The following is a 26,448-nucleotide window of genomic DNA, read 5'->3' on the forward strand; positions in this document are numbered from 1 at the left end:
GATCAGTATTGATTACTTGCTCCCATTGAGGCCATCTTCTTACTACTTGGAGTATTTTTTAGAAATAATGATTTAAGTTGCAGATTCCTAAAAATGGCACCCTTTGAAAATATTCTTACTTTATGAAAGACCAGATTGCATGTTACCAGCTGTATGCCTTTAAGGAAGAATAAAGACTCCTAAAAGATTTGCATCCCCGATATACAGATTACATTTATGATCTGTTCCTTTTTCTTTTCCATCCTCCCCTCTACACTCTGTTCCTGTGCCTTTCCCAATTCTTTTTTTGTGATGTGTTTGTTTTATTGGAGCCTGGGGTGTTCTTTTGATCAACTCAATCTCTCTCTGTCACTTGAGCCCTGATTGGCTAAAGGGTTTAGAGGGAAAATCTTTAATTAAGTAGATAATCTCTTCTTAGCAAGTTTGCAGCTCCATTTCTCTACCCCCTTGGCTCTTGGGATCTCTTACCAGGCCAGACTCAACACTTTCAAAGGAGAAATTTTGTCTGTAGCGTCTCAAGGTATTCCAGTTTTGGATTATGTTTTATACTGGATCCTTTTGGTTTCTCTTTATCATACTGCCAGCAATTCCGTTTTGCCACTCTTGGTAAGTACCTGTGGGTCTGGTGGGGTGAGATAGGATATTATTATAAATCCCATAGTGACATAATCAAAATCAAGCAACCCTATGCAAAATCTACATTGCAAAACTATAAAGAAATATAAAAAGGTATAGGATCCCTTATCCAGAAACCCGAATTAAATTACGGAATGGCTGTCTCCCATAGACTCCATTTTATCCAAATAATCCAAATTTTTAAAAATGATTTCCTTTTTCTCTGTTATAATAAAACTGTAGCTTGTACTTGAGCCAAACTAAGATATAATTAACCCTTATTGGAACCAAGACCAGCCTATTGGGTTTATTTAATGTTTAATTTATTTATAGTAGACTTAAGGCATGAAGACCCAAATTACAGAAAGATCCATTATCTGGAAAACACCAGGTCCCGAGCATTCTGGATAACAGGTCCCATACCTGTATATATATATATATGTATTATAATTAAAACTAATCGCAAACTCTAAAGGGGAAGAGCATCCTCATGGCTTTTCTTACAATGTTCCCACAGCATTAGAACTACATAAAATACTTGAACTGTATCCTAAGACCAATTCTTCAACTGCATGGTATATCTTGCTAACAATATAAATGGGAATTCTGTGTTAGAATAATGTGAATGGCTACATGCATCAATTGGCCAGTACATAGTTACACATACATTTAGGTTTTAGAAGAAATACTTTTGTAGTATTAAAGTCTATGTGACTGGCTGGCTCTGACAGTTTGGCAGCAGTGCAGCTTTAATGAATGAACACTTGAGGCTAACAATGTAAAATAATTATATCTGTGCTATGACAAATGATATACAATTTGATTTTGTCTTTTAAAGATACATTTTGAATACGCCTACATGGTATTTTTTTTTTTTGGTCCAGATTAAATATTTTTTGTAACTTGCTAATTGTGAACATATATTCTGAGTCTTTTGATATTATTAGTGTTTTATATATTATTATGAAATATACTTTACAATGTTTGACATTTTATTCTTAGGCATGCACAATGCTTCATTCTTACATTAAAATATAAACTAGTATCTGACAGACTGCAGAACTGAAATTAACTTCAGTGGCAGTAGAAAGACCAGGCAACATATAGATGGTTTGGGAGTTTTTTGGAGTCTCATTTGTTTGTATATATTACTTTATAAATTAGAGGGACAGACATGCAAACAAGGAAAACTGCAAGATATATACAGGTAATGTGCTACTTCTAGAACATTTTGGGTGCACTGGTTTCTAACCTTAATTCTAATTAAGGTTATTTATTGTCTAATTCACACACCAGATTAGCATCTATGGCGCATGTTTACTAACATTGGAGATAAATATCTGGAGAGATTTATATTTATCTCCAATGTTAGTAAACATGCCCCTATATCACTATACTGTATGTTGAACTGGGCCTATGCAAACCAAACCAAAAACAAAGTCTATGCATAAAAGATCTACATTAATGACAGCACTAGATATATTCAGACATTCCATATAGCATTTAAGAAATAATGGCACAATATGCCCTTAAATTATAGAAACCATGACACAGAAGAATTGTGCATAAGTGCCCCGAAGGCAATCAAGCATCTGGCAGGGTTTTGTCATATAGCAAAAATCATATTTAATAGAATCAGTTAATAATTACTGGATGTTACCAGGCAAAATTCTGTGGCTTTGCACCATTTATATTAGGATTTTACGTAAAATTAAATAATTCGATTTTTCTACGTTGGCAACAGTATTGCTTATATATATTATAAATATTAGAACTTATTAACAATTCTAAATATACTATTTTTCCATGTATAATGTACTATGCACTTCTGTATGCATTCGTTTTACTTTGTACTATACATTTCTGCATGCATTTCATTTTTCCTTTGTACTGTTTACCTAATAATTTCTTTTGACCCATTATAATAAATGAAAGATGCAGAAGACATGCAAATAGTAAATCCCTACTTGTTTGATTTAATTTTCAAAAAAGAATCTTCCCAACTCCTTGCTACTGTATCTGTCTATATATTCTCCCCCCTCCCCAATATGCATAAGCTTAAAGAATTTAAATGTAAGGTGTAAATTCTGTATGAGTATAATATATATTATTTATGTTATGTAGATTATTAATCCATTATCCAGAAACATGTTATTCAAAAAGATCCAAATTACAGGAAGGCTGACTGCCACAGAGACCATTTTAAGCATATACATTTCAATGATAATTAAATAGTACGTACCTTGCACAAGCTACAAAAGTCCATATAAGTGGCAAAACAATCCTACTGGGTTTATTCACTGTTTAAATGATTACATTATGATTATATATGATTAAATTATTATCAGACTTGAGGTATGGTGATTCAGATTACGGAAATATCCCTTATCTGGAAACCTGAGGTCTCAAGAATTCCAGATAAAAGATTCTATACCTGTATCTAATATATATATATATATATATATACTGTATATATATATATATATATATATATATATATATATATATCCCTAATGTGTACGTTTATATTAATATATCCCATGTATAAATATACTCTTTGGTATTTATATAGAATACAGAGCAACACACACTGATTAGTTATTGCTTTTTAAAAATTAAAATCTCTTTGATAGAGATAGGAAAACAAATCAACTTAAGTTCACAAATATTTGAATATTCAGAACTCACAGGGGTTTGAGCCATGAGGCTTTATTTGCTGCTTTAAATTAAGGAATTTTAACATCTAATCCACTAACAAGATGTTCAAGTGTATAATGTGAAACATGTGATAATGCAAATTAAACAAAGGGTAGTGGGCAATGAAATTAAAGGCAGTCAGTTCTTAATCTGTCGGAATCATCTTTTGCAATCCAATTCCTAGGGTTTAGAATGATGTGACCCAGTAATAATGGTGACAGTCACATAACATGTCCTTTGACATGACAAATTCCAAGAACGTATTATCAGTATGGAATGTCAGTAGCATGACTTCACATTCCGGATCATATATTCACTATTCAAGACCTCAACTACATGAATTGAGTCTACAACGGTGTTGTAAAAATACCTTTGTGATTTAAGGACATTAGAAATAACTAAACATATATCTAAAGCTGGCCATAGACGCAAAGATCCGATCGTACGAATCCGCGATTCGTACGATTTTCGGACCACGTCGGGAGAATCCCGACATTTTGCGCCCCATGGAGATCGGTTGTTTGATCGATCGGTCAGGTTAAAAGATTTCTGTCGGCTGCCGATATTACCGTATATACTCGAGTATAAGCCGAGTTTTTCAGCATCCAAAATGTGCTGAAAAAGTCTACCTCGGCTTATACTCGGGTCAGCGGGCAGTAGCCGAGATTGCAGTCACTTTTAATCATTCCTATACCAACAGTACACTTGGGGAGAGACTGCAATATCCCACAATGCCCTCTGTTGGTTTTATGAAAGAATAACAGTGCACCCTCTGTTGGTTATATCAAAGAATAACAGTGACTGCAATATCACACAGCGCCATCTGTTGGTTGTATCAAAGAATAACAGTGACTGCAATATCACACAGCACCATCTGTTGGTTATATCAAAGAATAACAGTGACTGCAATATCACACAGCACCCTCTGTTGGTTGTATCAAAGAATAACAGTGACTGCAATATCACACAGCGCCATCTGTTGGTTATATTAAAGAATAACAGTAACTGCAATATCACACAGCACCCTCTGTTGGTTGTATCAAAGAATAACAGTGACTGCAATATCACACAGCGCCATCTGTTGGTTATATTAAAGAATAACAGTAACTGCAATATCACACAGCGCCATCTGTTGGTTGAATAAAGGATTAACAGTGATGGCAATATCACATAGTGCCATCTGTTGGTAATACGAAAGATCAGTGATGGTTTTATGACACACAGCACTCTCTGCACAATTCTCTGTCACCATCAACTTTGCAAAGAAGTCCGGTCGATCGCTGGGGGAGTCTCTTTGGCGGAAGGTGCGCTGCTGGGAGACAGGGCTGTAGTTGTGTCTAGGCTTATACTAGAGTCAATAAGTTTTCCCAGTTTTCGTAGGTAAAATTAGGTACCTCGGCTTATACTCGGATCGGCTTATACTCGAGTATATACGGTATCTCTGCATGTATTGCTGATCTGACAATTTTCAGTGGGAGACTGTCACCAGCTTTGTCGGACATAAACTTTCATGTGATTGCTGTCAGGGGCAGAACATCGGCTGATCTGTTCATTTACTACTTTATTTAAACTGAAGGTTAGTGGCAGGTCGGGAGATGGGGAAGTCCGATTGTTTGCGGATTTGAACGATCGGTTCTATGGCCATCTTAACTCATATTATCATTTCATTTTGTACATGCCCAGACTACAGGTACAGTACAAGGTATAAGCAAAGTTCACTCTGGAGAGCCACAGGTACAGTACATCATTTCTGAATTTATCAAAAAGCATAGTTCTTATAAGAAAGTTGACAACCTGGGGGGAGGGGCTATACTCTGTAATTTCATGATTGTAAATAAATAAGTGTCTATGTATAAAAAAAACGTATTCACACTCGACTGCTACTCTGTTGCAGAGTTCTGCACCTGAGGAAGGGAGGAGGGAGCCTCCAAAACTTTGTGTGTGCCACACACTGTTTGCACAGTATAACTTACAATAAAAGATTTAATCTACTTCCCTATTAAAAATTCTATTGCATGTAGATACAGTACAGTAGTAGTCTAGTAGATACAGTCTAGTGCTGCTTCCAGCATATACCTGTTTGGTATCAGGTGCTTCTAGGTGTATAGCCCAAAAACTGTCAAGGGCCCAAAAAAGTATCCAGAAGCAAAACATCAATGGCACTACTGATGCTGTTGAACCAGGGTAGGTTGTTTATTAGCTCATGGCAACATTTCAGACCTATGCAAGGCCCTTTGTCAAGCCTACTAAACTTCTTCTCTTGCTTTTTCCTGCATATTTTAACCCACAAACAATCAAAATATTGTTGGATTGACAATCAATTCTGCTTTTTATTTTAAAAGTAATTCCCATGGCCCTTGACCAGTTTATTTTTATGTACCAAATATACACAAATATACACTTATAGAACAACCCACTATTTTATTGGTAGTAGGCTAATCTTCCTTTAATTTGCTTGGTGCTAAAATTAAGTTTTTGTTTTCTTAAAAGTATCTGGAATCTTAAATACCATGGTCAAAGACAGATACCGATCAGTCAGAAAAATATTTTAGTATTTATTTACAATTTGGTATATTTGTATGATAGGGAATAAAATGGATATTTTTTAACTTCCCTTTAGTGTTTAAAATCTCTTTAGAATTACTCCAATATTGATTCACTGGTTATTGGCCATTAGATATCTTAGATATGATCCTAGGAGTTGGAGCAGAGATGAGGATCCATCAATTTATTTTCACCTATATTTAGTCTTCATTATTACCCAAGGCTCATAAATCTTGTGGAAAAGTATTAATACAATTACATGCTATCTGTAAACATTGTTAAAAAGGAATATTGTTGAGCCATCTGGTATGTGATTGCTCTTTCAGTTCAAATAGTTGATAACGGCTATATCCTTTGTTGGGTCTGGACCTCGGTGTGAGTGTCTTTTCCAATGATACAATCCAATGCGATTTAAAAGTTTCAATCAAAGAAGGAAGTTTATTCAAGCGCAAAATACAAAAGCATTCCGTAGCTCGGGAGAATTCGCTACCAAACTGCCTGTTACATATATCTTTATAATATTATATCAGCATAGAAAATATTAGCCATACAACAATTAGCATAAAGGCGTGATTACTTTTTTCCAAAATAATTTTTAGTTCGTTAGTTCTTATTCTAAGTAACCTTGAAGCCCAAGGTTGTACCATAACACAACATATTGTTTATAGAACCATCTTCCACCTTATCTAACAGCTAGCCTTGAGACTTCTCGTGTGCAATCTTTTTTATGTCTGCATACATAAGCAAAATATCCAAACTCAAGAAAAAGATAAAAATGTTTTCAGCTTGACCTGACTTATATGCTTTAGAAAATGAAAATGGTATCGAAATGAACCAGAGTTCAGAGGTTATATAGCCCTATATGTTCCAATAGAAACCTTAAACATTCTAGGGTAAACTTTTTTTGCATCTCTCTCTCTCTCTCTCTCTCTCTCTCTCTCTCTCTCTCTCTCTATATGGAATGGGTGGCACTCCGCTTCTGAACATCACCTAGTTGCATGGTTAAACTTTAGCATAGTTTCAAGAAGAACCAGCAACACAGGGTTATTTATATTAGTGAAAAGAGCGTATTTGGGCATGCATAGCCAATGTAAAGTATGATCCTAGAACAATCTAGCCTTTGCTGTAGAGCACATTCACATAAGCAGAACTCTTATAGCTCATTTCATTTATTTGAAATATAAAGTTATAGTCTACAGGACAACCATGGAGGACAGTCAGTGCTTCAAATAATGATTTAAAAGGTTTGCAAAACACAGCATGCAAAGCATTGCTATCTTACACCTGCAGCAATGATGATGAGAACCACTAACAAGTTCAGATGATGTGTTGAACATGTTTTTGTAGAATAATGTCTTGAGTCTGCACTTTCTATAAAACTTAAAGTATGAGCTCCTGAAACCCACATTTCCTAAACAAAGATATGAATAGTGGTAAGGCAGCTATAAATCATATACTGTATCACTTTCTGATTTGGCAGAAGACTTTTTTTTCAGGGGTAAAGTTCAATATAATATGCACCACTATGCTAGTCTGACCTAGGCTTGGAAACTTAGACTTTAGGGACCCATTTGGAGAAATGGTTGAATTTAAATTGCAGCAATATTTTTTTTACATACATCACTGATGTACTGTATATGAATTTGTCTTGGGCCATAAAATCTTTATTTACTTACATTATTAGACTTTTTTTTTATTGTAATACACATTTTTGTTGTGCTTTATGAACAATGTTTTTCCTTCACCAATGTAATTTGCTCTTTCTTGTACTTGTTTGAACTGCCTGTATCTTCCTAAGAGCCAGTGACTGTACCTGGAGACTTAAAGGCAGCTGTTTTAATGAGGAAGGGCCTTACATTTACTCATGTGAATGGCCCCATAGGGGGCTATTGATTACAATAACAGCTAATTCCCCAAAGCAATTAAATACTACTTAAAAGTCATCCCTTTGACGGTAGCCTAAGGTCCCCTCCTATGACAGATAAAGGCGTCATCACGTCCCAAAAGCATGTAGTGGTTATCTTTTTAGTAAGAGTTAAATCACCTTCACTGTTTCAGATATTATAAATAAAATGCTATGCATTGATTCTTACAACATGCAGTTAAATATTTAATTGGACAGCAGAGAACAGGATATCACACAGTAGGGGACTAACCATTGACACAAGTGTGCGTGTGTTTTTTTTTAACCACTTATGATAAGAAAGGGATTTTTGATCACAAACTGTGCTAATGTGTTTGCACAGTCTTGGATTGCCTTGTAGGAATTGTGTTAATGAGAAAGGAGATGAAACAAAAGACACATGGAGATTGGGAATAGATGGAGACAGAGAATTTATCTTTCTTTGGAAGGAAAGCTCCAATTGGAAGTGACTCTAAAGCAAATATCCTGCTAATCTTACTGTGAAAGTACTTTTTAAAATATATTTTTCAAAAATGGCATGGAAAGAACTGCTTGCCACAACAGTAATCCCAGTATACCTTGAACATGCAGCAGCTTTATGTTATAATGAATTGGGTATCATGATGCCTTGGACACACCACAGGGAGCATCAATTAAGTACGCCTATGTATCTGTTCTTTTATTAAGATTATTCAGAATTTGCCAAAGGTATGGGACCTGTTATCCAGAATGTTCGGGACCTGGGGTTTTCTGAATAAGGTGTCTTTCTGTAATTTGGGTCTCTGCACCTTCAATAAATCATGTAATCATGAATTAAACCCAATAGGATTGTTTTGCTTCCAATAAGGATTAAAGGACCAGTAACATCAATTTTTTTAAAAAAAATTCGTTAGTATACAATGAAAAAAAAAAACACAAAGACAAATAAGAAATAACTTACCTCTTCAGAAAAAGTGATCCATCGTGCGGTGCTTGATTTCTCCTCCCTGCCTTCCTTATAGGAGATAGACAGGGAGGAGAAATCAAGATGGATCATGATGGATCGTCGCTCTGTCACTTTTTCTGAAGAAGAGCGCAAGCGGAGTTTCGGTAAGTTATTTCTTAATAAAGATTTAGTGATTTCAAAGTTTCATCTGTCTTTGTGTTTTTTTTTGTATACTAACGAATTGAATGAATTAAAAAAAATTGACGTTACTGGTCCTTTAATTATATCTCATTTTGGATCAAGTACACAGTACTGGTTTTATATTACAGAGATAAAGGAAATCTTTTTTTAAAAATTGTAATTACTAATTAGTAATTACTAAGCTGCATGCACTCCTGGGTGTTTTCATTCCTGTCTGTTTTCCAGGGGAAGTTATTTTACTTCCTCTGGCAAACAGTAGGATCAATGATGTCATTACCACTTATGGGTATTACAGATTTTCTGTATTTAAAATTCTGGTATATATAGGTATGGATTTCTGTATTCCCCATGTATATCTTAGTCTGGGTTAAAATGAATTAACTGCAAATTGCACACTGGCAAAATTACGCCAAACTAATATCTACTACAAAATATTCATACTGTATGACTGATTCGTAATGAGTTCAGATACTAATTTGCAGTTTCAATATTTGTGTACTAAATATGAAATATTCCAGAAGGTTAAGGGGTCCTGAAGATTTGGTTGTGGAGGTCAGATCATTTAGAATGAACAAAATATTCTATACCACTTCTTGCAGTTAGGCACATTTAAGCTAATGGCACATGCAATGCTTCCTCAGCTAGTTGGTGAAGGAGAAACACCGTGTCCTACTGGCTCGTGTTGATTGGAAACTTTATGGGAACCTCCTGGCCTCAAAACAATCTACTGGTCATTGCTAAGCTAAAAATCTCCTGTGCCAACAGTGTTTTCACTGAAATCAATGACAGCAGGTGCATTTTTGAGCCCTTCTCCACCAGTAGCTTTAAGGAACTTAATGCTATACATTCCACTTTTTATTAAAAGCTTGTTGACATTATAAAACTATGGAAAGCAATATGATGTTAGTAATATGTGTACACTTGAAGCTGCTTTTTCTTTTAAAACCTTCCAGATAATATTCTTAAAACACACACATAAGCACTTATAAACATTATTTCCTCAACATTTACACCAAAAAGGGGCAACATATACTACAACTGTCATCGGTTTAAGGCTAATTCTCATAACAGTGATCTTTGAATTGGGATTTATACTTTAAACCAAAAAATCGACTTAAGAGTGTAACCTGTATGGGGCATGGATTCCTTTCTCTTGTCTTTGATACTTAGCTCTTTATTATAACTGTACTTTGTATTTATTTGTATTTGTTTTTGTAATGACCCCTGTTTGTTCTATTAATTCATTATTTTGCTACTGTGCTGTATACATAAGTAGCACTATATAAACAAAATACATACATGCATCCAATCAGCAATGATATAATCTGGTAGCACAAACCTCATCTCAGCAGCGTAAGGACGTTTGTTACAACAACTCTGTTGTGTTTTGACCCCTGTTTTCAGTAAGTCTAGCTCATAGAATAAAAGCAGACACTTGGATCATAAGATCATTGAAATTCTTCTGTGCAGCCATTTCCAGGGTCAAAGAGTCAACACGAGGAAGCTTCCCTGGCAATTAGGGATAGTTGGCTATTAGGATTACACAAAAAATCATGGATTAATGGTTATCATGTTACAGTTATCAGTGGTACCCAATCAAATAAGCCTGACAACAAACATAGAACCAGTTTTGGCACAATTCACCAAATAGTACATGTAACCCTAGTAAATTGAAAAGTAACAGTTGTTTTTCCTCATTTTAACTTTGTGAATTAAGTATTGTTAAAGTTTAAAGTTGGTTTATGAAGTGGCAGTAAAGTCCAACCTAGTACTGCTTTTTATTTCTAAACATGATTATATATACATAGCAATGTTCATTCTTTACATTGTCATCTGAGCCCTCGGGTCAGCTGTTGTCTACACTACAATCTTGCAATCAAGGCCAACTAAAGAGTTTGATTCATATAATTGATATATTTATTAATGTGGAGCAAAGGTCTTTAGCCTCATCAAAGCTATTTTATACTTTAACATAGTTCAGTTACAGATTAGAAAGTACTGGTATTAACACTAAAGCCCACCATAAAGATTTCTAGTGTCCCAGGTGTGCCTGTGTATAAATTTAATAGGATTATGCTAATGTTAACTCGTCACCAGCCGCACTGTTTTTACACATGCTCTTTATCCCCTTTTGTCCTATGCTATCACAGATTACCTCTTCAAATAAATCCCTTTAGTATCTTGTTAGATGTCCCCAGCCAAATGCTTTATTTAACCAAATCTGTGTCTGCCTTTTCCCACACCAAATATATTTGGTTTGAAGTGGTCGCATAAAGCGCTCTGTAAATTGCCTTTCAATGGAACCAGAAAGTAAATCATGTACAATTATGCAAGTCCCTAGTGCACGTTCCTCCTTCTGCCAACACCAGCTTTCTGTAATGGCTCCATGGAAATGGTTACCTAGTAACGTGTAAAACGCGCAAAGTGGTTTTCCTTGGGAAAAAACGATCAACTCTAGGAAAGCAATTATGTCAACTAATTTCCATGCAGATTTTGCTTGGGAAGATAATTAAGAGGAAGTCGATTATATTCAGATATCCTCCTGTACATTTACACTGCCTTGCAAAAGTATTCACCCCCCCTTGGCTTTTTACCTATTTTGTTACATTCCAACCTGTAATTTAAATGTTTCTCAATCTTATTTTATGTGATGGAGCTGTACAAAACAGTCTAAGTTGTGAAGTGAAATGAGAAAAATATATGTAAAAAAGAATTAAAAATAAATAAATTGGCATGTGCATATGTATTCACCCCCTTTGCCATGAAGCCCCTAAAGAATCTTGGTGCAACCAATTAGCTTCAAAAGTTACATAATTAGTGAAATGAAGTCCACCTGTGTACAATCTAAGTGTCACATGATCTGTCAGTATAAACACACCTTTTCTTATATGGGACCACAACAATGGTACAACAACAAAACTGCCAAGAGAGGGCCGCCCACCAAAATTCACAGACCGGGCAAGGAGGGCATTAATCAGAGAGGCAGCACAGAAACCATAGGTGACCCTGAAGGAGTTGCAGAGTTCCACAGCAGTAACTGGAGTATTTGTCCATAGGACCACAATAAGCTGTACACTCCATAGAGCTGGGCTTTATGGAAGAGTGGCCAGAAAAAAGCCATTACTTAAAGTTAAAAATATGAAGGCACATTTTGAGTTTGCCAAAAGGCATGTGGACTCCCCAAATGTATGGTGGAAGGTGCTCTGGTCAGATGAGACTAAAATTTAACTTTTCGGCCACCAAGGAAAATGCTATGTCTGGCGCAAACCCAACACATCCCATCACCCCAAGAACACCATGGCCACAGTGAAACATGGTGGTGGCAGCATCATGCTGTGGGGATGCTTTTCAGCAGCAGGGACTGGGAAACTGGTCCGAGTCGAGGGAAAGATGGATGATGCTAAATACAGGGATATTCTGCCTGAAATTTGAGACTGGGATGGAGGTTCAACCTTCCAGCAGGACAATGACCCTAAGCATACTGCTAAAGCAACACTCGAGTGGTTTAAGGGGAAACATTTAAATGTGTTGGAATGGCCTAGTCAAAGTCCAGACCTCAATCCAATTGAGAATCTGTGGTCAGACTTGAAGATTGCTGTTCACAAGCAAAAACCATCCAACATGAAGGAGCTGGAGCAGTTTTGCCTTGAGACTTATCCAAAGCGACTTGTAGCTGTAATTGCCGCAAAAGGTGGCTCTACAAAGTGCTGACTTTAAGGGGGGGTGAACAGTTATGCACGCTGAAGATTTCCGTTATTTTGTCCTATTTGTTGTTTGCTTCACAATAAAAAAAAAAACATCTTCAAAGTTGTAAGCATGTTCTGTAAATTAAATGGTGCAAACTCTCAAACAATCCATTTTAATTCCAGGTTGTGAGGCAACAAAACATGAAAAATGCCAAGAGGGTGAAGACCTTTGCAAGGCACTGTATCTTGTTAATATACTGTTATTTGCCTGTCCTTCTTCAGTGGCATACGTTTATTAAACCTTAACTTTTAAATGTATTTGTAAGCAACCTTATACTCACCAAAAAGGGGTTTTGCAGTTTTCAAGTTTGGCCTATTTGGGTTTGGGGTGTTTAAATAAATAACATACATTTTACAAGTGAATGTGGGCATTGGATATGTTATAGAATGACACAAATAACTAGGTGATCAGTGAAGTGGACATAAGTGTAAGCTTACTGCTGGCAATGGTAGGTCTGGATACACACATACCCAAGACCGTCAGCAAAGGGAGTTTATCACCAAATCAGAATCAGTAGTAGAAACCTGGAGACATCAATTATAGTTTAAAAGAATTTTGATTTATTTTTCATTATAAATATAAAAAAGAAAAAGCCTGACGCATTTCATGTCACCAAGAGACACTTAGCTCATGATGCAATCATGTCTCCCTATGCCATAGAATAGAGTGTTTTTTTTCCAAAACTATAAAAAGTTGTAGCTTTGAAAAAATGTATGGGAGCCCCAAAGAGAGGGAGCCTAAAAGAGAAATACTTTGTTGCACTTACCTTTTACTCAGGAGCTTTAGTGACTTGAGAATCATGGAAACTTTTAAAGGTTTACCAGTGAGAAGTTCCTTATTCTGAAGACTGAGTTGCAACTGGAATCAATATTAAGCTATAATTTGTACAGTAAACAAAGACTAATGGCTCCTATGGTCAAGTTACACTTTCAAGTTAGAAAAGAAAGGCAAGAAAGTTATATTCTTCAGAAGTGAAACTAACACACTTGTTATGGGTAATAGTGATCTTCATGTTTAATACTGTTGGCTGTAGAATATAGACACAGCCTTTTGCCTATGACTTATGGTTGACTGTCTCATCATTCCTATATCCTTATCAAGGTGCCAAACTCTTAGGAACTTAAAATAACAAGTAATTCATAATTGAGCATGGTTTGTTAGCTGTGATCAAAGGCCACAGGTGACACCACTAATATAGGTTCTGATATATACATAAACTTACTGACCCAAACAACATGCCTTTCCCTCTTGTGTGTGAATTTCTACATTTAAAATTGTATGAAATAACGTTAATATTACTAATGTAGCTGGATGACTGATTCCTCTTGTCTGTTTGTTAAAGGGGATCTAAACTCTCCAAAATAAATTTATATAATCTTACGTAGAGTGATCCCCTTAGTCCTTTTTTTAAGCACTTTTACATACAGTTTTAGTGGGTTTGGAAATATTAACATTTACAGACTTCCAATAGCAATTTAGCTTAAGAACTTTCTGAAAGTCAGCAACCATAGGGTTAATGGAATATACAGAAAGTGCAAAGACAGGTGAGAAATGAATATACATTGCAAAAGTGCTCAGAAGAGTACTCTGAGTAAGTTTAAAACAAAGTATGATGTTCTACATTTCATAGTATTTTTTCATATATGAAAATACTTATTAAAATAATCAGTTGACAGGAGTGAAATGTCAAGAATGTCCTGAGCAGTGAAGCAACATTTTTCCCCATCTTTGATGGTTTTTGTCTGTCTCTTGCAGGTCAGTGAACAATTTTCTCATGACTGGCCCCAAGGTAAGAAGCATCCTTTTAAAGCGCTAGTTTAGGTTGGCTTAATACGGGGAAGAGATGCATGTGTGCTATTATGGTTTCAATATAAAAAAGCTTTTATTGAAAAAAAAGTATTCTTGCTAGATTTAACAATTGACTAGATAAGCAAAGCAATTTAGCAATGCCAGAGTTAGACTTGGACTTAGCTTTAAATAATATATCTTAATGGGCAGGGGGGGGGGCACTTGTTCCCCCTAGTAGTTTCCAAACGTCTGCCTCTATTTTGTTAATATTGCTTTCTGCAGTTGTTGCTTGTTTCTGTCTCTGAGTACAGCCAAACACAGATTGGATAGGCTAGAAGGATTCACCCTGCAACCTATCCAAATGCTGTGCAGCTATACCAGGACTTATACTATCCCTGCTGTCTGCAGATACTGATGTTTTGAGTTTAAATTCTGACTTATTCTGAGTTTAACATGGATTAGATAGGCTAGAAGGAATCTATCTACAGCCTACCCAATCACTGTGCAGCTGTACAGGCACTTCTTGTGAGTAGTGATGAGCAAAATTTTTTGCCAAATTTTGCCGCAAAATGATGCCCTTAGACTCTAATGGGTGAAAAAATTAGTTGTGCGTCAAAAATTTGTCATGCATCAAAAAACATTTTGTCACCCGTAGACTTCGATGCATTTTGCCATTTCATAATTTTCGGCGAAATGAAACTGGTCATATTCGCCCATCACTAATTGTAATGGGGAGAGTGAGCTGTATCTGCAGGTAGCAGCAGGCTTAATTTAGGTAATATTGTAGTGCACCCTTCCTCCAATCAGATTTCCTCCTTCCTTACACTTGCAGTCTACCCTCATGCAATACTAAAATCTATGTTTTAACTTATTTAAAGCTCCCTCCAGGGCTGGATTACCCACTATGTACCCTAAGCACTTGCCTAGGGTCCACATAGTTTTAGGGGCCAGGCCTTGAATCACACCGTTACTCGTCCACATCTCACTACCCAGTTCCCCTTGTTGACTTGCACATGCATTGGCGCAGCATCCTGTGATGTCAAGATGGGGAGGTTGAACAAATAAAAGTCCTGATAAGAAGCATGAGGATCACTCATGCCCAAACTGGCTATCTAGCTGCTCCATTCTGCTGTCTGCTCTGCCTGCAGGCCTTTCCAGTGCCACAGGGCCACTATTTCCCTCAAGGCTGCCTGCCTGACAAGTTGCTAGTATTGCTACAGATGAGATGAGCAAAAAAAAAAATCTTAATTCTCAATTTTAATCTGGCTGCAAAATAAGGGTCTTTGGGACTGTGCAGCTGGCACTGGGTGGGAGAGATGGAGAGAAGGCAGCCAGGCTGTAAGACCAAGGCTAAATCTACTACTTTCAAGTCATCTCATCTGGCTGCAAAATAATTTTAATTAACAGGACTGCCGGTGTGTGGGTGTGTGGTTATGGAAGCTGACTGGGACTGATCTCACTGATTTAGTGATCTTACTGGCAAATCTTGGGTTAATGGAGTTCTTAATGGCCATTTCTGTAGTGATCTTACTGGAAAATCTGGAGTTAATAGAGTGCTCATTGGCCATCTCTCCAGTACTCTTACTGTCATAAAATGCAGGTGCCTCAGTGTGTCGTGGTGGTTGAATGCTTTGGCCTAATATGTCATGAACTTGTTGGGGCCACAGTGCCTGTCTTCTGGTGCACTTTGTGCTTCTACTGCTGCCATGGAAAAGGCTTTGTTTTTATAAAATGGACATGGTATTTGTAGGTGTGGCCACAAAGTGGAATTAGTTTGGGGACTTCATATTTTTTTCTACAGTCCCCATGTATGCCATGCCATGTATGTCTTCCCATCTGCGCCATTTTGCATATCACAGTATATATGAAACTGCCCCAAAATTGACAGAGCTGGAGTTCTGGAACTAGCAACATGGATGTCTACAGCTTAGAGAGAAAGTTGGAATGGAGAGGAAGTTGAAGGAGGAATCATAAAAGGAATTAGCAGCAGAGAGGATACATCATTTCACATAAAGTAGTTGGAGTTCAAACAGAAGGGCATATCCAAAAATGTGCCATAATAACCATGTTGGGAATGGTGATCAGAAAGTGGAAAAGACATCACACTGGTTTGCACATTATAAAAGTGGCCTGAATGAGTGTTGTATATGTATAAATATAATTATAAAAACATATATTGTATAAAACTAATTGAAATGACTATAGCCCTGGATATTGGGCTTGTCCAAAAATTAAATCAAGCCCCTGTTAAAGGCATTGATATAATCTGCCATCACTCAGAAGGCCATTTTATAGCCTCTCTGCCCTCACTGTGAAGAATCGTTTTTACTGATTTAAGTTACTTAAGTATAAAACAAGAATTGAGAGAATACAGTAGAAAGTGTAGCGTTGACTGTTTCACATCTATGAATATGGCCACAAGTGTTATTATAAAAGTTAACTAGATCTACATTTGTACTTTACAATGTACTTTGTACTTTTAATGTTGCATCAACCTTTAGTAAAAGTAAATAACATTACTTTATTCCAGGCCTACCTTATCTACTCAAGCAGTGTGGCTGCTGGAGCACAGAGTGGTATTGAGGAGTGCAAATATCAGTTTGCCTGGGATAGGTGGAACTGTCCTGAAAGAACCCTGCAGCTCTCCAGTCATAGTGGGCTACGAAGTGGTAAGAAACACAGTTTGTTGGTGTACTGATTTTACAATGTTAGTGTTTCTAGATTGTATCTAGTGTGTCCAGAACACTACATATGTTATTCTGCCTCAACCTAGCTTATTTTTATGGTCATACACACACATTGGGCAGCAATGTCACATTAGGAACTTACACAAAAACATACACAAAAATGCAGCCTTTGCAAACACTTTCTCAAGAATATTTACCAAAAGGAAAACCTGAGCAGGCTCACTGTCAATTTAACTTCATGAAGGGGTAAATGGTTGTAACCCCAAAAAGCGGTATGGGCTGGATGATACACAACAGCCGATATTTTCCCAGTAATGCTAGTTCTTTGCCAGCTACAGAGGATATGGATGATGTTAGACTGAATCTGGTTGTGCACAGACCAACCAAAGTCAGTAGCTTACAATGAAATCCTGGTTGGTTACCTCTGTTACCAACAGAGGTGATGCCACAAAGGCCCATGCCTAGGGCAGCAAGTTAGTAAGGGCGGCATACGGCCCAGCCGCTTGCTATGGGGCAATGGGGACGCGCAGCTTCCCAGTGCTCCAGTGCGCTTGCTCTCGCCACAGTGTGGGCCGCGGGGAGCATGCGTACCCGGTGATAGGACTGTGCGACCAAGGGGCACCCGCTGCTGAAATCTGGCCCTGGTTAACAATGAACCAATGAAACATTATATGATGGCCATCCATGATTGTGTAGACAAATTATATTAAATGAAGAACAGTTCAAAACTGTCAGGATTCTCCCATATCTGCCATATATAAGGGCATGGGGCACACAACAGCAGGGGCACATCTAATGGAGTGCGAAGCCCAAGGTTGGTCCTGCCACTCCCTGTGCCTTCTGCCTCACTGACAAAGTAGTGCACTTATTGTTTCATTCTAGCATTACACTACGGGTGCTAGAGAGTGGCAAAGTGAATAGAAAATATGTTGCTTTGCACTTTGCAACCTCTCCCCTTTGGAAATAAGTGATATAGGCTTCTGTGAAAATTGGATCCAACCCCCCAACTGTTTATTTTCTGAAGAACAACCATTTACCAATGTTTACTCATTGGAGCACTGCAGCTACACACTCGGGCAGTCCACAAACTCGACACCATTAGAAAACCTTTTACATTATTAAATACATGCTATCAGGTCTGCTATCAGAAATCACGGGGCCCCGCACAGCAAAATTTTCTGGAACCCCCTCGCCAGGGCTGGGCCATGCTGACAGGGTGCCCTAGGCACCCTGCAGGATACCCCCGCCCGTGAGTGCGCACGGAACTGTGCGCGCAGGCGTGCGCTCGCAACTGTGCGCATGCAAGAGTGCGCCCGAGCCACAAAGACAAGGCAAGTAACGAAGGGGAATGGCACGGGAGGGAGTGATGGATGGAGGGGGAAGTGCTAGAAAGCAGAGAGGAGGGGGCGAGAACAGCAGGGGAGCAAGCTGCCTGGACTAGCGGGTAGGTAGAAAACTGTTTGAATAGGTATCTGCCCAGTGCCCCCACATCTTTGCGCCCTAGGCAGGTGCCTCTTCTGCCTACCCCTAGTTCCGGCCCTGCCCCTCGCCACCCCTCCCTTACCCATCAGTATTAAGGCCACACAAGACACAAGCGATAAAACATTAAGTGCCCCCCTAAAAGTTAAAAAAAGAACTTTGGTGCCCAGGGCCCCCTTACAAGTTTTGATGGTCAGGGCCTCCTACAAATTAAAGGAAAAAATTGGTGGCCAAGCACCCCCTACAAGTTTAAGAAAAAACATTGGTGGCCAGGGCCCCTACAAGTTATTAAAAAAACACATTTGGCCAGGGCCCCTACAAGTCATTAAAAAAAAAACACATTTAGCCAGGGCCCCTACAAGTTATTAAAAAAACATTTGGTCAGGGCCCCTACAAGTTATTAAAAAAAACATTTGGCCAGGGCCCCTACAAGTTATTAAAAAAAACATTCGGCCATGGCCCCTACAAGTTATTCAAAAAACACATTTGGCCAGGGCCCCTACAAGTCATAAAAAAAAACCATTTGGTCAGAGCCCCTACAAGTTATTAAAAAAACATTTGGTCAGGGCCCCTACAAGTTATTAAAAAAAAAAAAAATTTAGCGAGGAACCCCTACAAGTTATTAAAAAAAACATTTGGTCAGGGCCCCTACAAGTTATTAAAAAAAAAATTTAGCGAGGGCCCCTACAAGTTATTAAAAAAAACATTTGGTCAGGGCCCCTACAAGTTATTAAAAACATATATATATTTGGCCAGGGCCCCTACAAGTTAAAAAAATAGAAGAAAACTGCACTTACCTTAGTCAGGGAGCTCAGCTGCCAGTATCTTCAGTTTCCTGTGCTCTGATTCGCCTGTGAAAAACTCAAACTGGGAATTTTGCAGGAATCCTTGTGATTTGATTTGCCCAAGATATGAAATCAATCTGTTTGACATTTATTGATTAGTGTATATATATATATATATATATATATATATATATATATATATATATATATATATATATATATATATATATATATATATATATATATACATGTATTGTTGTCTTAAGGGTTCTCTATCCCTACCCAGCAAAATAACCACTGGTTTGGGATGTCAAATCCCATTTTTGTTAAATTTGTATTTTGTTGTAAATTTGATCAGTATCAACAGTCATTACATCTATTTTCATGCAAGAATGATGCAGTTTCCAGTAACATTGTTACAATTCAATCAACCCACAAAGAATTGATCATATGTGTTTTCGATTGGTGATAGTATAGTAATACATAGTAATGATCATTTAGAATCGGCCTAACAATTAGGTCAAACACAATTGTGCTCTACTGGTCAAGAACAAAGATGAACATTTCCAATACCTGTAATGGTACATGCTTTGAAAGCATCGTTGTCATTTCCCATTTAAAAATTGTACCTACCTACTTAAGTATGAAAAAAAAGCATGAACAGTCCTATAAAGTGGACTTTCTATATCTGTAACTAGATTTTGGTTGTGAGGATTCCACAGTTTAGACACTACTTTAAAGTTACAAGTAAATCCAAATATAGTCCAAGCCTACCCTTTTCCTATTTTTGAGGTTAAAGCCTCAACTTGCCAAGTATGCTCTTTTCCAGATTTGAACATCCATTCTACAGGAGCATCTCCTGCAGGCAGCGGTCTCTATGACACTGGACCTACTTCCCCAGTCTGGAGCATTAATTTCAATCGGATCCTCTTCTCTAGACTGGAATCCCATTTGAACAAGACCTTCTTATCCCGTCTCCAGATCCCATTTCCACAGGGTCACACTGTGCAATCTGCAACCTCCCTTTCTTCAGGATTCATTTCTCCAGGTTAGAGTTTTCCTTTTCGTAGGACCACATTCCCAAAGTCTGATCCTGCACTTCACAATTTCAGATATATCTCCTCAACAAGAGGATTCAACTTTGAGAACCTTTGCATCAACAATGGTTTTATCTGGCTGATCTTTTTGTATAATGGTAGCTAGATTTTTAGAACATCGTAATAACAATACACCAACATATCGCTTATACTGAGCATATACTGAGCAACATTACAACTTTCCAAAGACTTTTTGGTTAATAAACCTGAGTGTTTCTGAAATATAGCAATGGTAAAAGCAAATCCAGATTGTGCTGTCTGCAGGTTTTGTTGTTTAAATCCCAGAACCCTCTTTTTTAACTAAAACATATTAGATTGTATTATCAATGTTTTTTATGCAGACAAACAGGCATACGATGGCCTATTAGTGATAACGTCTTTATTTGTTCGAATCCTCTTGTAATCCTCTAGTCCCCAACAATTTAATGCGTACTGAAATCCTACATGAAAGAATATAAGTAACTACGACACATATATACAGTGTATTTCCTTCGATGACCATAAGAAGTAGGGATACACGAATCCCGGATTCGGTTTGGTATTTTGCCTTTTTCAGCAGGATTTGGATTTGGGCGAATCCTTGTGCATGACCGAACCGAATCCGTAAAATCACGTGATTGTCACAAAGCAAGCTAGTAAAAAAAAATTTAAGCATGCATCTCTTTTTACCTTCCCAACCCTGATTTGCATATGCAAAATAGGGTTCAGCTTTAATTTGGTATTCGGCCCAATCTTTCACAAAGGATTCGGGGTTTGGCTGAAAACCAAAATAGTGGATTTGTGCATACCTAATAAGAAGATTATGAAGTTCCCTACAAAGCAAATATGTAAATAGTCACTTATGGGGTTAAAAAAACGTTTGATATAATTTTAGAATGTTTATTACACAATCCATTTTTATCCAGGAAGTGACTAGATGTGAAACATGCAATGGGAGCCCTGTACTAATTGGCTGGCCAAAGTAAATGTTAGATACATCGTTGTGGCACCATGTTACAAAGTAGAAGCAACTGGTGCAAGCGTTTAGTGGGTGTGATACCGGGCCTGTTTTAGCATCTAGCACTGTGCCTAGCTATTGCATTGCTTATGTGTATTTATCAGCTATTTACATAGGATACCATAACAATGAGACAGATATTGAAAACATCATATCTTTATATGGAGGGGGGCTTTCTGCTGAATTTGGGCTCTTCAGTGGAATCACCCATTGTCCACATTTCACATACTGCATATACCAATTGTTAGCACTTTAGTAAGATGCTTTCCTACTTTCCGTATATTTCTATCTTGTGGCATATTTTCTGGATTCACTTTTTTGTGCCTTATTGTCGTATATCTCATTGTCTACAAACTCCAATGATGACAGTGGTCCTATGAAAATGAAAACTCTGTTATTTAAAGATGGAGCATTGAATTATTAACACTGGTGCAAATCTGTGTTCTGTGTTTCATTGGCTCTGAAATTGTTTTTTAACAGCAACTGCAAAGTATACACTATGCCACCAAGTTAAATGGACATATTTGTTTGATGAGGATTCAAATCTGGTGCAGGCTCTTCTGGAGAACTCTCCTAGTCTTCTCACATTTCACAATCATAGTTCCCAAACTTGCCCTTAAAGGTGAAGGAAAGGTTAAAACTAAGTAAGCTTTAACAGAAAGGTCTATACTGCATCAGTAAACCCTCAAAGTAATGCTGATTTGAGTCCTCTGTCAAAAGAAATGCAGCATTTCTTTCCTTCTATTGTGTACACATGGACTTCTGTATCAGACTTCCTGTTTTCAGCTTAAACCTCCAGGGCAGGGCTTGAGCATGCTCAGTTTGCTTTTTTCACCCCCTCCCTAGCCCAGAGCTATGAGTGAGCAGACTCAGGCAGGAAGTGATGTAACATCAAGCTAATATGTCAGCTGCTATGCTAAACAAACAGAGAGAGCATCTAGAGCTGTTTATTCGGGTATGGTAAAGCATTCTACAGAATAAATATAGTGTCTCTGTAGCTTTCCTTCTTCTTTAAGAAGAAAATTTGTGATATTTGACCAGTGGTTATGTTGCACTTATCCGACTAACTGGTTTCCTTTCAATCAGGGTCACCAATGAGGCAAGTTGAAAAAGTAGACTCAGGCAGCAGTGCCGAGCAGACAAAAAGCCGCTCCTGGTACATTTTTTAAACCAGAAATTTGGCTTTTCTAGTGTGAGAGAGGGCAATTGCACTTTCCACACAAGAGATGTGGACCCCCGCGCAGGAAATGTATGCGGACAAGGGGGGGGCGCATTGCAGGAGCATCATCAGGCAGCTCTTGCCTCAAAAATGCCCCTGCTTTCAACAGGGACTGGCCTGTGCTGATTCATGTCATTTTGATTGATATTGGACAGTGCAAAATGTAGCAATTATGCACAAATATTGGTTCAGTTATTTAGAAATTTTTTTTAGGGTCTCTGAAACATTCTGTAAATACCTGTTTAGCACAAGGCTCTCTATACTATAGGCCCTACCCAGTAGCTGCTGGGGTCAGCTTTGTGTGTTATTGTGCTCCTGCCAGAGGGAAACTACTGTATCAACTTCCATTATCATGTTTTTTTTTAAATGTCAATTATCTGACACAGCTTCAGATAAGGGAATTTGCTGAAGAACGATTTCTTTTTGTTTATTACAGCAAACCGGGAAACTGCTTTCGTCCATGCAATCAGCTCTGCTGGAGTCATGTACACCCTAACAAGGAACTGCAGCCTTGGAGACTTTGACAATTGTGGCTGTGATGATTCCAGGAATGGACAACTTGGTAAGAAGTATGATTTATTCATACTTTATTGATTTTACCAATTAATACAGAAAAATGTTGCCTACAATTTTCACTTGAAAGAATGGTGCACTTAGAATATTTTGGCCTGAACTGGTTCCAACAAATATCTGTACCTGCAGGAAAGAGTTGTGGTGGACTGCACATGTGTAAATATATTTTCAGTCTGAGCTCTACTTGTAGCTATGAACTCCCTCACGCTTCACAAAGAGCAATATATTTGGACGAGTAGCCAGGCTCATTGTTTATGGCCATGGTTTATTGTTTTGTAAAACACCACAGCGATATAAAGTGAATATCTTTTAAACATGGTTCCCCTATTATTACTTAAAGATGAAATCTAGGAAAACATAAATGTCTTTAAATCAATTCTTCCTGATTTAATTCGTTCATCATTTTTCTTATTTACAGGAGGACAAGGATGGCTCTGGGGTGGATGTAGTGACAATGTGGGTTTTGGAGAGACTATTTCCAAAGAGTTTGTAGATGCACTGGAAACAGGACAAGACGCCAGGGCTGCTATGAATCTACATAACAATGAAGCAGGAAGAAAGGTATAATGCTATTTTTGGCATTATTGTCAAAATGTGTTGGACTGCTTTGAGATATTCTGTTCTCTGTGGCAGAACTGAGCTCTAATAGCTCTACCTATCTGTAGTCCCTGTTGATAATCACAAGGTGTGATTAATATTCTGGCCAACCCTTTTCCACACTGGAACAAATAGTTCTAGCATAGAAGAAAATGTTAAATGATGCTTTGTAAACTGGGCCCACGGTTTAAACTATGTCTTTGACAATTCCGTCCAACTTCTGTGGTACAGAGGGCTGGGATTTTTCTGGTCTACATGGTGGATGGCCAATAAGGGAAGCCAGTGTTGACCATTCTCTGTTTTTAAACCACACCCATGTTACCACAAGACCATGTCCACACTAACGGCAGAGACACACGCTGCTATTTTGGGAGATTAGTCGCCTTGCCTTGCCTCCCAAGGAAACGAGGCAGTTCGGGGAGATTAGTCGCCCAATGGAGACTTTGTCGCTGGGCACTCAGTGCAGGGATATCACTTATCACTCATATGTGAAAAAAGTTAAGTTATAAAACATACCCATCAATTCATATGCCTCATCTTCCCCTGTGGATAACACAGCACCCCCAGGCACATGATTAAACACCTTAGGGGCCCCTAACACCAATTTTCAAATGCTAACAAAGCCCCAGAACAAATACGAAGCAGAGCAAGGCACACACAAGCAGAGTATGTCACACACAGGGAGCACAGGGAAGGCAGAACAGAACAGGAGACAGGAGACAGGGAAACCTATCAGGACCACTCTAAGATGTACTACATACAGCGTGTCCCTTGAGCATTTTTTATCAAGTGTAAAGACTGGGGTGAAAGTCAGATCCCTTTTTTTATTCAATAATAGAAAAGTTGTACATTGCAGGTAGATTGATTTTCTTATTGATACAATATGAAAAGCTTTGCATCATCCTAAAATTGTCAAGAACAGGGGATCTGATGCCTAAGCTAATGCACCGGCTACACATATATTATAGACAGCAAGGAGGTAGGGTGAATATGGGGGGCAGTGACATCTAGGAAGTACTGAATGGAAAGTGAAAGTAATTGCCTGGTATGGATGTTTTAATTTAAAAAAATGGGGGTTCATGTTTAATTTGACTTTGATTATACAGCTTTTTATGTCTGGGTGACAGGTCCTCTTTAACTCTTAGGCTTGGATGTGGCAGATTTGAGGTCCAGCAAATCTATAATATTTATCCATTTATTTCTCATTCACATTCAGTCAGTAAAGAGTACCATGAAACGGACCTGCAAATGTCATGGTGTATCCGGAAGTTGTACCACGCAGACCTGTTGGCTTCAGCTGCCAGAATTCAGGGAGGTGGCAAATTATTTGAAAGAGAAATATCATAAAGCCCTTAAAGTGGATCTCTTCCATGGAGCAAGCAACAGTGCCGCCAGTAGAGGAGCCATTGCTGAAACTTTCAGATCCATTTCAAAAAAAGAATTAGTACATCTTGAAGATTCCCCAGACTACTGCCTGGAGAACAAAACTTTGGGACTTCTGGGTACAGAGGGCAGAGAATGTCTTAAAAGGGGCAAAGCACTCAGCAAGTGGGAGAAAAGAAGCTGCAGACGTCTTTGTGGTGACTGTGGTTTAGCTGTTGAGGAACGAAGAGCAGATATGGTGTCTAGCTGCAACTGCAAATTTCATTGGTGCTGTGCAGTCAAATGCGAGCAGTGCAGGAAAAACGTCACCAAATACTTTTGTGTCAAAAAAGAAAAACGTGAGCGGAGCGGAGGAGGCATTTCCCGCAAGAAGGAATCCAAGCTTAAGAAGAAACTTTAGACTATTTTGAGCATGAACTTTTTGTTTGAAAACATAGCATACATCCATGGACTGTGGGACTGCAACAAACCAGCCAGTGAAAGAAAGAAAATCTTATCTTAGAGTAGGAGTTTAGCGAAAGCGTCCTATGACAATGGGGTTTCAATAGCTTGGGTTTATAACGTGCTTGTACAATGATCTCTATAAGTATTTTCAATGCCATTTTGTAAGAACCACTTGCATACTGGGCTGCTAAATGTCCTTTCCAGATAAATTTATCTAAATTGGTCTCTAAGATTTTGGCTTAGCAAACAAACTAGAGTATTGTTTAAAAAGAAGCTAACATAGCAATGTAGGGTACAACCAATACATATACTGAAGCACTTGCATAGGCAACAGTTACAAGGTTTCACACACAAAAAAAAGATCTGCCATAGGTTTTTGCTTTTTGGTTAATTGAAGTGTTGTAGTACAAAAAGACTTTAATGTTGGCACCTTAGTTTCTACTTTCTGTTCCAAATGTGCCAAGCCAGTGTTTAGTGGCATAGATCAAAGAGCCCATTGTGGCTCTAAAAGAGTTAATGGTCTACTCAAAATTCTGCTATAAACACTTGTTTTTCCACAACTACTCTAAACAAGATCTAATGCTCCCCATAGACGCGACGATTCTTCTTGCCGAACGACCGATTTTAGGGAAACCCGACCAATCCTTCGAAATTATTGTGCGGTTAGTGGGATTCGAACGATCATACATCTTACGATTTTTCGGCCGACATCTGTCAGGAAATTGATCGGGCAGGTCAAAAAATCTTTGTTGGTCCCAGTGCAATCT

General features: G+C 38.0%; 1 protein-coding gene across 3 annotated transcripts in view; it reads left to right on the forward strand.

Annotated features, from left to right (window-relative positions):
- LOC108696239 (protein Wnt-8b-like) overlaps window positions 1–25,740 on the forward strand; it is a 40,762-nt gene extending 15,022 nt beyond the window's left edge. Inside the window, exons 1-7 of one of the 3 annotated variants that reach the window (XM_018225403.2) lie at window positions 431–606; window positions 14,388–14,421; window positions 16,951–17,089; window positions 20,201–20,419; window positions 23,121–23,246; window positions 23,676–23,818; window positions 25,071–25,740. In XM_018225403.2, the coding sequence (XP_018080892.1) occupies window positions 539–606; window positions 14,388–14,421; window positions 16,951–17,089; window positions 20,201–20,419; window positions 23,121–23,246; window positions 23,676–23,818; window positions 25,071–25,637 (1,296 nt within the window). In that variant the 5' untranslated portion in view covers window positions 431–538 and the 3' untranslated portion in view covers window positions 25,638–25,740. Of the gene's footprint in view, window positions 1–430; window positions 607–14,387; window positions 14,422–16,950; window positions 17,090–20,200; window positions 20,420–23,120; window positions 23,247–23,675; window positions 23,819–25,070 lie in introns of those variants that run through there. The other 2 variants (XM_041568831.1, XM_041568832.1) reach the window with 2 other exon arrangements.
- Window positions 25,741–26,448: the final 708 nt, after the last annotated feature.

The sequence above is a fragment of the Xenopus laevis genome, chromosome 7L (genome assembly GCF_017654675.1).
Source record: "Xenopus laevis strain J_2021 chromosome 7L, Xenopus_laevis_v10.1, whole genome shotgun sequence".
Classification (NCBI taxonomy): Eukaryota; Metazoa; Chordata; class Amphibia; order Anura; family Pipidae; genus Xenopus; species Xenopus laevis.